The 15,340-nt window shown below is 37.1% G+C and overlaps 1 protein-coding gene across 2 annotated transcripts; it reads right to left on the minus strand.

Moving 5' to 3' along the window:
* Window positions 1-15,126, minus strand: LOC117323462 (dehydrogenase/reductase SDR family member 7-like). 2 transcript variants are annotated; one of them, XM_033878693.1, is made up of 9 exons: window positions 15,066-15,126; window positions 10,909-11,044; window positions 10,273-10,422; window positions 6,286-6,392; window positions 5,461-5,653; window positions 4,554-4,600; window positions 4,268-4,387; window positions 3,351-3,517; window positions 1-3,245 (listed from the first exon to the last, which is right to left on the minus strand). In XM_033878693.1, exons 2-9 carry the CDS (start codon window positions 11,030-11,032, stop codon window positions 3,188-3,190), a joined length of 966 nt encoding a protein of 321 aa, XP_033734584.1. In that variant the 5' UTR covers window positions 11,033-11,044; window positions 15,066-15,126; the 3' UTR covers window positions 1-3,187. The 2 variants fall into 2 exon arrangements, with proteins under 2 accessions (XP_033734584.1, XP_033734585.1); XM_033878694.1 differs by having other exon boundaries at window positions 10,909-11,054; window positions 15,066-15,112.
* Window positions 15,127-15,340: the final 214 nt, after the last annotated feature.

Raw genomic sequence — 15,340 nt, forward strand, 5'->3', positions numbered from 1 at the left:
TTTGAAATTTCGATATTATTTTAATGCCTTCACTGAAATGTAGCATTTCACAAAACATCTGATTAAAAAAGTAACACAAATACAAATTGCCATTGTATGACAATTGACATACTCATGCATACAATATGTAAGATCAATGCACATATCTGGTTATTTAGTGATGCCAGTGTCTGGTCAAGCATGCTAACAGCTCCACTGATGTGACCAGAGTTGGTGCGACAAACAAGGAAGTTATAATCTATTGAAATGTTTGATCAGGCCTGGAAATATACCATTGGGAATCTGTTACTACATGTACATGTGTCATAATACATGTGTATGTATAAAACTATTTTTGTTTTGGTTCTCCTTTCTTTGATTCTCAACCGTTAATTAGTTTCATTTATTCTAAATATTTTTTGATTTTGTTGTCAATAAAAGTGCTAAAGTAAAAGCGGACAGTGAATAATGACGTATAATAATACATGTAGCAAAATACAACTTACTACAACATCAACTTGCTGTTAACTGTTAGGCAATCAAATTAGAATTAGACTTGTAATTTCCGCTCCTCTACGAAACACGACGATGATCTTGTATTGCAGTGTATCGTAGAGGAACGTAAATTACAAGTCTAATTTTAATAAGATTGACTGCTAGGTAACGTTTAATGATATTTGATATATCGCAATATGATATCGGATCATGCGGTAATGTAAAAGTTACAACACACAGATATATACAGAGATAATTAACACTGGTATCGTAGAAAACACATGGTACATGAATTTCTGCCTTAATTTTGCCATTTGCCATTTCCATCGGAATTTAGGGATTAACCTTTAGTTACGGGCAACGACGACATACAGGGATAGTTCTCAATTAATGAGGACATACAGGGTTATCTTTTAGTTACGACGGCATACAGGAATAGTTCTCCATTAATGAGGACATACAGGGATAGTTCTCAATTAATGAGGACATACAGGGATAGTTCTCCATTAATGAGGACATACAGGAATAGTTCTCCATTAATGAGGACATACAGGGACCATTATCTAATAACAAAGACATAAAGATATAGGTTCTTGAAAAAAAAGGACTTCCAGTGACTATATTTTAGTAATATCGACATCGGGGATAATACTTAAGTAACAACGACATACAGGGATTGTTTTCTAGTAATGTCGTCATACAGGGTTATTCCCCAACAACACCGAAACACGGGGATTGTTCTATAATAATAAAGACATACAGATAGTGTTTTATACTAATCACGACATACAGGGAGTGTTATCTGGTAATCACGATATACAGGGAGTGTTATCTGGTAATCACGACATACAGGGAGTGTTATCTGGTAATCACGATATACAGGGATAGTTATCTGGTAATCACGATATACAGGGATAGTTCTGTGGTAATCACGATATACAGGGATAGTTATCTGGTAATCACGATATACAGGGATTGTTATCTGTTAATCACGATATACAGGGATTGTTCTGTGGTAATCACGATATACAGGGATAGTTATCTGGTAATCACGATACACAGGGATAGTTCCATGGTAATCACGATATACAGGGATATTTATCTGGTAATCACGATATACAGGGATAGTTATCTGGTAATCACGATATACAGGGATTGTTATCGGGTAATAACGATATACAGGGATAGTTATCTGGTAATCACGATATACAGGGATAGTTATCGGGTAATCACGATATACAGGGATAGTTATCTGGTAATCACGATATACAGGGATAGTTATCTGGTAATCACGATATACAGGGACAGTTATCTGGTAATCACGATACACAGGGATAGTTCCATGGTAATCACGATATACAGGGATAGTTATCTGGTAATCACGATATACAGGGATAGTTATCTGGTAATCACGATATACAGGGATTGTTATCTGGTAATCACGATATACAAGGATAGTTATCTGGTAATCACGATATACAGGGATAGTTCCATGGTAATCACGATGTACAGGGATAGTTCTGTGATAATCACGATATACAGGATATTTCTCTGGTAATCAAGATATACAGGGATTGTTATCTGGTAATCACGATATACAGGGGTAGTTATCTGGTAATCACGATATACAGGGATAGTTTTCTGGTAATGTCGTCATACAGGGTTATTCCCCAGTAACACCGACACACGGGGATTGTTCTATAATAATAAAGACATACAGATAGTGTTTTATACTAATCACGATATACAGGGATAGTTATCTGGTAATCACGACATACAGGGATAGTTCCATGGTAATCACGACATACAGGGATTGTTATCTGGTAATCACGACATACAGGGATATTTCTCTGGTAATCACGATATACAGGGATAGTTATCTGATAATCACGATATACAGGGATTGTTATCTGGTAATCACGATATACAGGGATTGTTATCTGGTAATCACGATATACAGGGATAGTTATCTGGTAATCACGATATACAGGGATCGTTATCTGGTAATCACGACATACAGGGATAGTTATCTGGTAATCACGATATACAGGGATAGTTATCTGGTAATCACGACATACAGGGATAGTTATCTGGTAATCACGACATACAGGGATAGTTCTGTGGTAACACGATATACAGGGATTGTTATCTGGTAATCACGATATACAGGGATAGTTATCTGGTAATCACGACATACAGGGATTGTTATCTGGTAATCACGATATACAGGGATAGTTATCTGGTAATCACGATATACAGGGATAGTTATCTGGTAATCACGATATACAGGGATTGTTATCTGGTAATCACAATATACAGGGATAGTTATCTGGTAATCACGATATACAGGGATTGTTATCTGGTAATCACGATATACAGGGATAGTTATCTGGTAATCACGATAACTTCTATTTGACATATGTATCACAGTAGTATTGAGTATTGGTCTTCTACATGTATAATGTATAAACATGTATATCACAGTGAATACAAACAAAAAGTCAGTTATCTTCCAATCAAATGTAATTTTATAAATTTCTATTAATAACAATAACTATTTCGTATTCTTGTGGTGTGCACCCCACAAGTCTATCCGGATTTCAATATCCGCTTTTATTGGATGCTCAGTGATATTTAATGCTGAATTATGTGTAAAAAAAACACACCCTCAAAATCCCTCAAATTTAAAAACCTAATCGTTTTCGACAAAGATTCAGTTTTGTCCTTCCCTCATCTTCTTGATGGTTTTAAGACCCAATTTTCCTGACAACCTGAAAAGAGAAAACACATTCAGATTAAATTACTGTAAAATACCATGCTATTCTATGAATTGACTTAATTTCATATTTTTCTACAAAAAAAAAATTGAATCTCACCATTTTGTCAAATTGGGCATGTACTGGTTTGCATAACAGAAGAAAAGCACAGGGTTCTTTGCAATCCACACTTCCCACATCTTGTTGGCCATGGCGACTCCAGTTAGATAAGCACAGCGGTCCGTCTTCATCCGTTTTTCATTCGGATTCATTTCTCCACGGAACTCCTACATGTAAGTAATAATCAAGTATGGATGTAAGTAAATTAAAAAAAAACTTTACTTGTATTGTTTTGCTTTTTGTTTTAGGGGGATTAACATCCTCCCAACAGGCAGTGTTATACAAGGTAGGGTGTCAAGGAGACACCTATAGAGGAAAATGAAGAACAGAAACGCAGAACAATGAAAAAAGAAAGGAATTTTAAGAGCTAAGTGTTAAATAGATTATATAAGATAAGATGAACATTCAATTCTTCAGGGATTCTGCTCTTAGTCGCCTTCTATGATCAAATTGCAGTTATATACAACCGGCCTTATTATTGGGCTCTCTGATGTCCCCTGGGCTGATGATGATAAAGGAGAAACCACAGCGACTTGAGAATGTGTTATAGTCTACATGTTTTGGGACCTCTCTTAGTGTGTACAGCAATTTTTGCCAAATTTCAATATATCCCCCCAAAACGTCTCAAAATTTGCTATACACACTAGGGGAGGTCCAAATACATGTAGACTGTAACTAATTCTCAAGTCCCTTTGGGAGAAACCACACTCAACCTTACATGGGCTCCCGCAATAAGTTGCCTCTTAAAACATGTAGTGTGATACAACAGGCATATTCCTTCCCAATCCTGCTTGCGTTGTAGTTGTAATGATCCGTTTATTTAAGCTTAGTAACATCAGTAATCCCTTTTAAACATACGAATGTGGTAGGTGACATGTATCAGTACAACACATTTGTAATGAAGTAGAAGACTATACCTCTCCTTCATTCTCGGTGAAGGCCACTGCCAGGATGTTGGAGAAAACGGGACCCGGACAGACGTTGGTCACGTGGATGTTTTTGTCACCAACCTCTATCCTCAATGCATCAAACCAACCCTGTAATATATCAGGTAGAGCTTTGTAAGTAATTCCAAAATTCATTCAGTTTTTCCCTAAAATAACTTTCAGTGTTAAGTTAATAAAGATGTTATGTGGGAACATCAAATATATATGTTATAGACACGAAAAGCATATTGCACTTATTCTCTACCCACCCACTTACCTGTAAAGCATGTTTTGCACCTGTGTAAGATCCTGAAAGTGGAGCACCTGTCAAAGAGGAGTATTAAAATTTAAACACACGATAGTTTACTGTACATGTATATATATACATGATGTGAAATGTCAGGATTCAAATATAATTTCACGTTTTATACTAAACAAGAATTCCACGGAAGTGGATGTGTCGCCTCCCTAGCATGTTTGGTGATTACGAAGAAAGTGATACAATTTAAACGAAAGGGAAACACATTTTTTAGGTAACCGTGACCTTGACCTTGGACCTCCGGACCTGAAGTGCAATTCCAAGCAAGCCTCTTTTGGAAGGTCTGTATGAAGTTTGAGCTTGATCAGCCAAAGGAAACTTGAGTTATGACAGGGAAACCAATTTTCGATTTTTACTACCAGTGGCCTTGACTTTTTACCTCGTGCAAGAACGTTTGGTAAGGAAGATCTGTACGAAGTTTGAACTTGATCATCCCAAAGAAACTTGAGTTATCGCATGGAAACACATATTCATATTTATAGTAACAGTAATCTTGACCTTTCACCTCCAGACCTGAAATGCAATCCCAAGAAAGTCCTTTGTAAGGAAGGTCTTTAAGTTTGAGTTTGATCAGCCCAAGGAAACTTGAATTATGACACGGAAACTAATTATCTATTTTTAGTAACAGTGACCTTAACCTTTGACTTGCGAGTCTGAAAACCAATCCCCATGCAAGCACTTTTGGTAAGGAAGGTCGGTATGAAGATTGGATTTGATCAGCCCAAGAAAAAATGAGTTATCGCACGGAAATCCGGAAATCTCTTGTGCGGACGTCGCCACCGACATTGTGAGCCCTATATGTTTCCTGCTTTCACAGGCGACACAATAAATGTACATTATCATCAACCTGCAATTATATCCATACCTAGCTTTCCTGCCACGCTTGAAATATTGACAATATGCCCTGAACCCCTTTCAATCATATATGGGAGGACCAGCTTTGAAAGAGACAACACTCCAAGTACATTAAGCTCCAGCATATCCCTGTCGACCTGGACCGACGTCTTCAGCCATTCCGCTCGCTGGGATCGACCGGCATTGTTCACTAGCACATCTATCTGTAAGTCAACGGGGAAAGTAGTCTACATGTAGGTCCCTCTAAATGTCACGTTACAATATACAGGTTACACATTACTCAGGTCACTTACATCAACGGTTATATATTACAATGATCAAACATTACCAGTCATATACTGAAGACAGGTCGCATACAACACATGGCATACAATACAAAGGTCACACGCTACAAAGGTCAAATATTACGTCACATAATATAGGGGTGATATGCTACAAATTTCATACATCACAAAAGTCAACTATTACGTCACATAAAACAGACGTGACATGATACAAATGTCATACATCACAAAGGTCAAATATTGCGTCACATAAAACAGAGGTGACAAGCCAGTGTCATACAATTCAAAGGTCACACACCACAAAGGTCAAATATTACGTCACATAATATAAGGGTGACATGCTTCAAATGTCATACATCACAAAGGTCAACTATTATGTCACATAAAACAGGTGCCATGCCACAAGTGTCATGCAATTCAAATGTCATACATACACTACAAAGGTCAAATATTGTGCGTTACAAAATAAGAAGTGACACACTGCAAAGGTCATACAAAGGTCAAATATAACGCCACATAACACGGAAGGTTACCCAGGTTGTAAGACTTACGTGTTTGAAGTGTGCAAGGACTTTGTTCACTGCGGTTTTATGACTGGCGAAGTCAATTGAATCCAGTTTCAGTACTAAAATGTCCTCATCCTTAACCCTTCCTCTTACTACATCGTGTATAAGGAAATAAAACAGGAAACCATGTATTAAAAATCCCACCAGGAAATATATTTAAACTTTTTTTATTATTATTCAGACGAAATTTTTTTTTTAGTACAGTAAGGACGGTAGTAAGAATGCGTGTGTACCATTTTTCAAAACAACCAGGAAACCCAGTTTATGTATGACAATGGCGTATCCATGGAGTCAGTAAATTGTGTTAAACTACAGAGACGTTATAAGCAAATGAAAGCACTTTTGTACTACTCGACAAATTCGAGTTTCCTCTGGCCCTGACACCAGACTTGGGCATTCTGTCTACATCCTGGGACAGAATGTCAAAGTTTGGTGTATTCAGACGACATAATGTCAAAGTCTGGTGTATATTCAGACGACACAATGTCAAAGTCTGGTGTATATCTAGACGACACAATGTCAAAGTCTGGTGTACATTTAGACGACAGAATGTCAGTCTGGTGTACATTCAGACGACACAATGTCAAAGTCTGGTGTACATTTAGACGACACAATGTCAAAGTCTGGTGTACATTCAGACGACACAATGTCAAAGTCTGGTGTACATTCAGACACAATGTCAAAGTCTGGTGTACATTCAGACGACACAATGTCAAAGTCTGGTGTACATTTAGCCAACACAATGTCAAAGTCTGGTGTACATTTAGCCAACACAATGTCAAAGTCTGGTGTACATTCAGACGACACAATGTCAGTCTGGTGTACATTCAGACGACACAATGTCAAAGTCTGGTGTACATCTACACGACAGAATGTCAAAGTTTGGTGTACATTCAGACGACACAATGTCAAAGTCTGGTGTACATTCAGACGACACAATGTCAAAGTCTGGTGTACATTCAGACGACACAATGTCAAAGTCTGGTGTACATTTAGCCAACACAATGTCAAAGTCTGGTGTATATTTAGCCAACACAATGTCAAAGTCTGGTGTACATTTAGCCAACACAATGTCAAAGTCTGGTGTACATTTAGCCAACACAATGTCAAAGTTTGGTGTACATTCAGACGACACAATGTCAAAGTCTGGTGTATATCTAGACGACATAATGTCAAAGTCTGGTGTACATTCAGACGACACAATGTCAAAGTCTGGTGTACATCTACACGACAGAATGTCAAAGTTTGGTGTACATTCAGACGACACAATGTCAAAGTCTGGTGTACATTCAGACGACACAATGTCAAAGTCTGGTGTACATTTAGCCAACACAATGTCAAAGTCTGGTGTACATTTAGCCAACACAATGTCAAAGTTTGGTGTACATTCAGACGACACAATGTCAAAGTCTGGTGTATATCTAGACGACACAATGTCAAAGTCTGGTGTACATTCAGACGACACAATGTCAAAGTCTGGTGTACATCTACACGACAGAATGTCAAAGTTTGGTGTACATTCAGACGACACAATGTCAAAGTCTGGTGTACATTCAGACGACACAATGTCAAAGTCTGGTGTATATCTAGACGACACAATGTCAAAGTCTGGTGTACATTTAGACGACAGAATGTCAGTCTGGTGTACATTCAGACGACACAATGTCAAAGTCTGGTGTACATTTAGACGACACAATGTCAAAGTCTGGTGTACATTCAGACGACACAATGTCAAAGTCTGGTGTACATTCAGACGACACAATGTCAAAGTCTGGTGTACATTCAGACGACACAATGTCAAAGTCTGGTGTACATTTAGCCAACACAATGTCAAAGTCTGGTGTACATTTAGCCAACACAATGTCAAAGTCTGGTGTACATTCAGACGACACAATGTCAGTCTGGTGTACATTCAGACGACACAATGTCAAAGTCTGGTGTACATCTACACGACAGAATGTCAAAGTTTGGTGTACATTCAGACGACACAATGTCAAAGTCTGGTGTACATTCAGACGACACAATGTCAAAGTCTGGTGTACATTCAGACGACACAATGTCAAAGTCTGGTGTACATTTAGCCAACACAATGTCAAAGTCTGGTGTATATTTAGCCAACACAATGTCAAAGTCTGGTGTACATTTAGCCAACACAATGTCAAAGTCTGGTGTACATTTAGCCAACACAATGTCAAAGTTTGGTGTACATTCAGACGACACAATGTCAAAGTCTGGTGTATATCTAGACGACATAATGTCAAAGTCTGGTGTACATTCAGACGACACAATGTCAAAGTCTGGTGTACATCTACACGACAGAATGTCAAAGTTTGGTGTACATTTAGCCAACACAATGTCAAAGTCTGGTGTACATTTAGCCAACACAATGTCAAAGTTTGGTGTACATTCAGACGACACAATGTCAAAGTCTGGTGTATATCTAGACGACATAATGTCAAAGTCTGGTGTACATTCAGACGACACAATGTCAAAGTCTGGTGTACATCTACACGACAGAATGTCAAAGTTTGGTGTACATTCAGACGACACAATGTCAAAGTCTGGTGTACATTCAGACGACACAATGTCAAAGTCTGGTGTACATTTAGCCAACACAATGTCAAAGTCTGGTGTACATTTAGCCAACACAATGTCAAAGTTTGGTGTACATTCAGACGACACAATGTCAAAGTCTGGTGTATATCTAGACGACACAATGTCAAAGTCTGGTGTACATTCAGACGACACAATGTCAAAGTCTGGTGTACATCTACACGACAGAATGTCAAAGTTTGGTGTACATTCAGACGACACAATGTCAAAGTCTGGTGTACATTCAGACGACACAATGTCAAAGTCTGGTGTACATTCAGACGACACAATGTCAAAGTCTGGTGTACATTTAGCCAACACAATGTCAAAGTCTGGTGTACATTTAGCCAACACAATGTCAAAGTTTGGTGTACATTCAGACGACACAATGTCAAAGTCTGGTGTATATCTAGACGACACAATGTCAAAGTCTGGTGTACATTCAGACGACACAATGTCAAAGTCTGGTGTATATCTAGACGACACAATGTCAAAGTCTGGTGTACATTCAGACGACACAATGTCAAAGTCTGGTGTACATCTACACGACAGAATGTCAAAGTTTGGTGTACATTCAGACGACACAATGTCAAAGTCTGGTGTACATTCAGACGACACAATGTCAAAGTCTGGTGTACATTTAGCCAACACAATGTCAAAGTCTGGTGTACATTTAGCCAACACAATGTCAAAGTTTGGTGTACATTCAGACGACACAATGTCAAAGTCTTGTGTATATCTAGACGACACAATGTCAAAGTCTGGTGTACATTCAGACGACACAATGTCAAAGTCTGGTGTACATCTACACGACAGAATGTCAAAGTTTGGTGTACATTCAGACGACACAATGTCAAAGTCTGGTGTACATTCAGACGACACAATGTCAAAGTCTGGTGTACATTCAGACGACACAATGTCAAAGTCTGGTGTACATTTAGCCAACACAATGTCAAAGTCTGGTGCATATTTAGCCAACACAATGTCAAAGTCTGGTGTATATTTAGCCAACACAATGTCAAAGTCTGGTGTACATTTAGCCAACACAATGTCATGTCAGTCTTACTAGTCCAGGCCTGAGTAAACTCGAGAATATGTATAAATAATACTAGACCCCGCATGACAGAGCTAGTGTATGTACATTTGTATTTAAGTTTATGATATGTAAACAAACAAATAATACCGACATGATTCCAATTCAAACCCGAAACAAAATATAGATTTGCATGGAGGTTCTTTGAAATAAACGTACACATGCACTTTTTTATTTTATTTTTGACTCCCTCCAGTTCTTGAACCCGTCATGTCCGAAATAAAATACAGATTTGCATGGACACTCTTGGAAAACTAACTTTCTCCTCGATCTATTAATAGACCTACACATGCACTCTTTTTTTACTCTCTCCAGTTCCTTTATCCGTCTTGCTGATAGAACCAGTCGGCAGCCTGCCCTGGCTAACTCGTACGCCAACTCCTCGCCGATTCCACTGGAAGCTCCAGTAATCCATATGACTTGACCAGCCAGCGACTCTGTAGAAATACCATTATACGTCCTAAGTGATGAGTTATGTTGTTTTTAGCTTTTCAAATTTTCGCGATTTTGCAAAAAAAAAAAAAAAATAAAAAAAAATAAAAAAGTTTTGAAGCAGATCTAGAAATGATGTATTTCTCATGAACATTATGAAACGGACCTTAAGTTTCTCTCTTAATTTTATTCTTCAATTTGATTTTATCCTTGAAAATACGCAAAATAGAGCCCCGCGAAAACTAAGAAAGAATGCCTTTTATTACAATTGAGAGTATATTTCGTTTCCTTGTAATTCAATAGGCTTGCTGATTTTTGCAGGTAAGTATATTATCGATACCGACTTACTGAATAATATAAGAAAGCATAATGATATTCTGATAAAACATTTATAATAAAATTCTTACTTAATGTCAGATATACAGTGTTATATATTACAGTAGTTCTAACTGATACAACATAGGTAAAACAAACATTCTGATGTAACTTACTGACAGACTTTCCAAACTTTGCCCTGATCTGAAGAAGAATGTCAGCATCCCCAAGCAAAATCATCACCATGCCAACCACATTGAAGAGGATAACGATCCACACAAGTAGAGATTGTAGGTCCATGATCAAACCCTCCTATAGTGTATTGAAAGAAGTCAAGCAACATACAACAATAAGTTATACTTTACAAAACGTAAGGAGTCCTTTAGTGTGACAATTGTATGTCGATCATTCAACAAGGTCGTACAAGATATGAGGTGACAATACTTGTAAATTATTTAGATATTATGACTTGTTCGCCGTCTTAAGCCTATAATGATACGAGCTGCTTCTAGTTGGATGGACTCTAAGACTTCGTATTCCTTTTCGATCTAGTCGTGGTATCACCAACTAGTTTTAAGTTATACCTTATGGTAAATTGGACCTCCACCACCATGGCTATTCCTCAGATATGGAGTACCTCATTGGTTGATACAACTTATTTAATGAAATAATTTACCGTCAAATAATGCTGCAACTTTTAGGTACCCAAGCACCGTAGGAAAATTTAAGAGACCGGAAATCATAGATAATCAAAACTTCTACAATGTTCTGCTCAACATAGCAGGAGCGGTGGTCAACCTTCGCATTCGAGTTGAACCCCGCCCCTCTCGTTGTAATACGTGACATATATATACTTAATTGTTTGTGAGATCTTATGACGCTCCCATGGAACCCCACTGAAGGAAGTTAAAGAAAATGAATTTCTTGTCTTTGCTTCTTTACCCTATTCTCACCAGACCTATATAATGCATGTTGTACAATGTACTTCATGTTGTACATGTATGTCGGTTGCCAGTCTCCAACCAACGCCTCCTTAATGATATATTAAGTGTCCGACCCAAGCGACTTTTGCATGAAACTTTACTCATTAAAAATCCTTTTTAAAATCATATCAAGAATTTCCTGAATATTCCATTATTTGTTATTTGTTTAGATCCCCCCCCCCCCCCCCCCCCCCCCCCCCGGCCCATAGCCTCACTGAAGAGTCCTATAGAGATGGATATCGGTATAATGTAGTTTTATATTACTTTAAAGGTCATTAACATGCGTGATATTTGTATCAATCATGCAATAAACCTGTATACCTGGATGCACTATCACATAGCATTCATATCTAGTGTACAGATAAGATATTTAAGGATTAAGGTGTATCTCTAGTAGCTTTATAAAGTTTAGTATGGTATCGATATTTGGAATGGACCACAGAGAAAATTAGTCACTTAAATCGTATAATCACTGGTCAAACTTTCATTTTTAGCTTTAATCCCTGTCGGACTTTAAAATACTCATTGTATCTTTTTAGTATTTTGATGCGATGTGATAAACCTCAAAATGGTTCCTCCTATATATACATATATTATATATATAAACACGGTATATATATCAAGGCATCTAAACCATATTTCGTCGAAATTTTTCACAATAACTCTTTGGGCTATGCATGTACATGTATCTTCTTTCGATGTACATTAAGAGGCATGGGTTGGATGCTGAATGTAAGATATATCAATCGGCACTCTCGGGTCTTTACCTAGGCCGCCGATCCTTGCTTCCAGTTCTTCACAAGTACCGGAACGATTTCATCAGCCATCCATTGGTCTATTTACAAATTTGTTTAACTTTTTTAGATGACTGTCATCGTCTTCAAGCTTTGCATGTAGATTTTGGAAATGTCTGCACAAAGCTTCACTTTGTTGATAATGTTATTATGTATATACAGGGAATAGTACCGTGTTTACTCTAATTGTGACTTTGTTCTTTAGGCAATCTCAGAATGTTAGTTAGCAATCCGTGACTCTTTAGTTCAAAAGTAATCTTTTGTGTTATACCTCTTGAAGGAGCTGAAGGTACTGAAATCGGGGCACGGGTGTCTCTAGTTTTCCAATTTCTCAACCGATTTCTAAGCATTGTCGGATACCGGAATCGGCCAAGGATATCTATTTACACGACACTGATGTTCATCAATATTTATAAGTGATTTTATCAGCTCTTGAGAATATATGTATAACATTAACCTTCTTCCAATTCAGTGATGGCTTAGAGTCAGATCACTGAGATTAGGTTAATGATAATTGATGTACTGCATTATACTTATTGTCTAGTGTTTGGGCTTCTTAGTTGTATCCTGTTTTTTCCCCTTTTTCCCTCGATAATACTTCGGTTATTAATCACATTTTCATGCAAGTAGTTGGCACGCGACCTAAACGAAATCTACTCAGTTTCATCAACATTCCTGAACTTAATGAAACCAGTGCCTCTGGTGAGCTTTGGTCATCACCGCAAATACAAAAGTGAAACACAATGTTTTTGGATCTTTCATCCTTTTATGTTCTTATCTTAAAATGAATAAAGCCCATATTCAGAACAGCAATATCAAGGACTGGTGAATAATAATGCACAAATGGAGGCATTTCAAACAATAAAAATCCTCCTATATCATACTTTTAAGATATCTGACCATAGTAAGGGGCCTTTTTAAGACAGGTTGTTAAAATAGTGACTTTGGGGCTTTTTTCAAAAATATATATATTTTAAATCAAACTAAAACGGTTGGACATTTTTTCTAAAAGCAGTCTTCTTGTCATGTCTAGAGTTCTTTATGGTGTCTAATAACAGTATTTTGATGTTTGAAATGCCTCCCGTTATGCCATATTTGTGTGATATTATTCACAACCGCCATTTGCAAGGTCAAAACAAAAATAGTGTTTATACACTGTACGTTCATGTAGTCAAATCTTGTCAAACCAATGCTCCTATCTTGTGGTTTAGACACTTTCGAGCAAAAACCATATGACTATTTTGTGCAATATATGCGATATCAATGAGCTAATCATGTCCCCATGAAACATGCCTTTTCCGCAAGTTGTCTTGTTACAAACAACTTAACAATTACATGTCAACAGCAATTAGTCCCATGATACATACTAAAAGTTCTGTTCAATTGCACCATATATAGTAGGAATCTATGGGCTTGTAAAATATCACTGTTTTGACTAGATTTGCTGTTTAGATGCCCCGTAATATTTCGTTTTTATATTCATATACACGATACAGAAACTTATTTCTCTTATTTGAACTATACCATATACTTTGCTAGCGCTTCATGTTGAATTTGCCTTTGTCCAGTTGGCATTCATCAGTCCATAACTTCCAAATGAAAGCAGTTCGATGCTTATATTTACATTTGATAACGAATTTGAAAGACTATATCCAGGAATTTTACTCTGATAATGAATAAACAAATTATTATCGTCAAAGACGGAACAGCCTTTTCAACAGCCATCTTTCGTTATCGCTGACGTTACAATTATGACGTCACTATAATAATGACGTCATAATAAAGATTTGGAAGTTATGGACTCATAACTTCCAAGTGAGCTTGGTATAAAGTTATATAGTGGGGCTGCAGTGTAAATGTAAATATACAAATGTATGTACATAAATTCATTACACTCAACGTTCAATTACATTCATGATACTGAGAGGCTTTGCTCGAGTCACATGCTTTTGTAGTTTAAAATTCAACAATGACATTAATGAAATACTATATCTTCCGGGTTGATGACTTTATATTTTAATTAGAGAAGTACACGTGAATAATATATAATTTCTCCCAGATAACTACAACTTGTTACAAGTATGTAGCTATAGCTCAGTCCGGCGGGGGTTTCTTTTGGTTCCATATATATAGTGGGCATAATAGTTTTCATTACTCTTCTCTATAACAATATCATGCATGTACCCGTATGTACATGTATACGTGCTCCTTCCTGGAAAAAGTAGCATTTTCCCGCGCACTAGAGACGCATATATATCTGATATACACGTCTCTGATATTGTAAATATAAACTTCTATTCTAGTCCAAGTCCGTTGCTTATATCAGTTCATATGTATAACGTTATACTTTTTGTACATATAGGTTCAAAGGTCAGTCTAACATTTGTAACTGCATAATCCTGTGATTCTTTTAAGCCTTTGTGTTCTTATGGACACGCCCCCTTTTTGCTGGGTATCTGATGAGTACGCACAGGGTGTTTGGACTGGAAACAAGAGTTAAATGCTATACAGACAATCAATTGTGTTTTAGCATCAGCTGTCAAAGGTAAATCTTACCGTGGCAAGTTCTGTACACAAGGCATGCAATCAATCTTCTTCGCTTAGTGTAAAGTGAAAGTAGGAATTGGAATACCCTAAAATCAGGAAGATTCTTAAATCACTCGGTGATTTGGTATTAAAAGAGGAAATGGTAAAATATGTCGCCTTCGAGTAGTTGTTTAAAACAAATAATTCAACAAAAATAGATATAATGTAGCTACTAAGATATGCATATAAAATGTATATCTAAATAGGTGCTTTTACTTATTTTTAGTACTTCCAAATTTATCCGA

Source organism: Pecten maximus, chromosome 3, assembly GCF_902652985.1.
Source record: "Pecten maximus chromosome 3, xPecMax1.1, whole genome shotgun sequence".
NCBI lineage: Eukaryota > Metazoa > Mollusca > Bivalvia > Pectinida > Pectinidae > Pecten > Pecten maximus.

Coding starts and splice junctions, on each gene's coding strand:
- LOC117323462 (XM_033878693.1), bottom strand. CDS start 11,032: ATGGACCTACAATCTCTACTTGTGTGGATCGTTATCCTCTTCAATGTG. Junction 6,393..10,272: donor AGTAAAAAAAGAGTGCATGT/GTAGGTCTATTA, acceptor TACACGATGTAG/TAAGAGGAAGGGTTAAGGAT. Junction 5,654..6,285: donor TCCTTGCACACTTCAAACAC/GTAAGTCTTACA, acceptor GTTGACTTACAG/ATAGATGTGCTAGTGAACAA.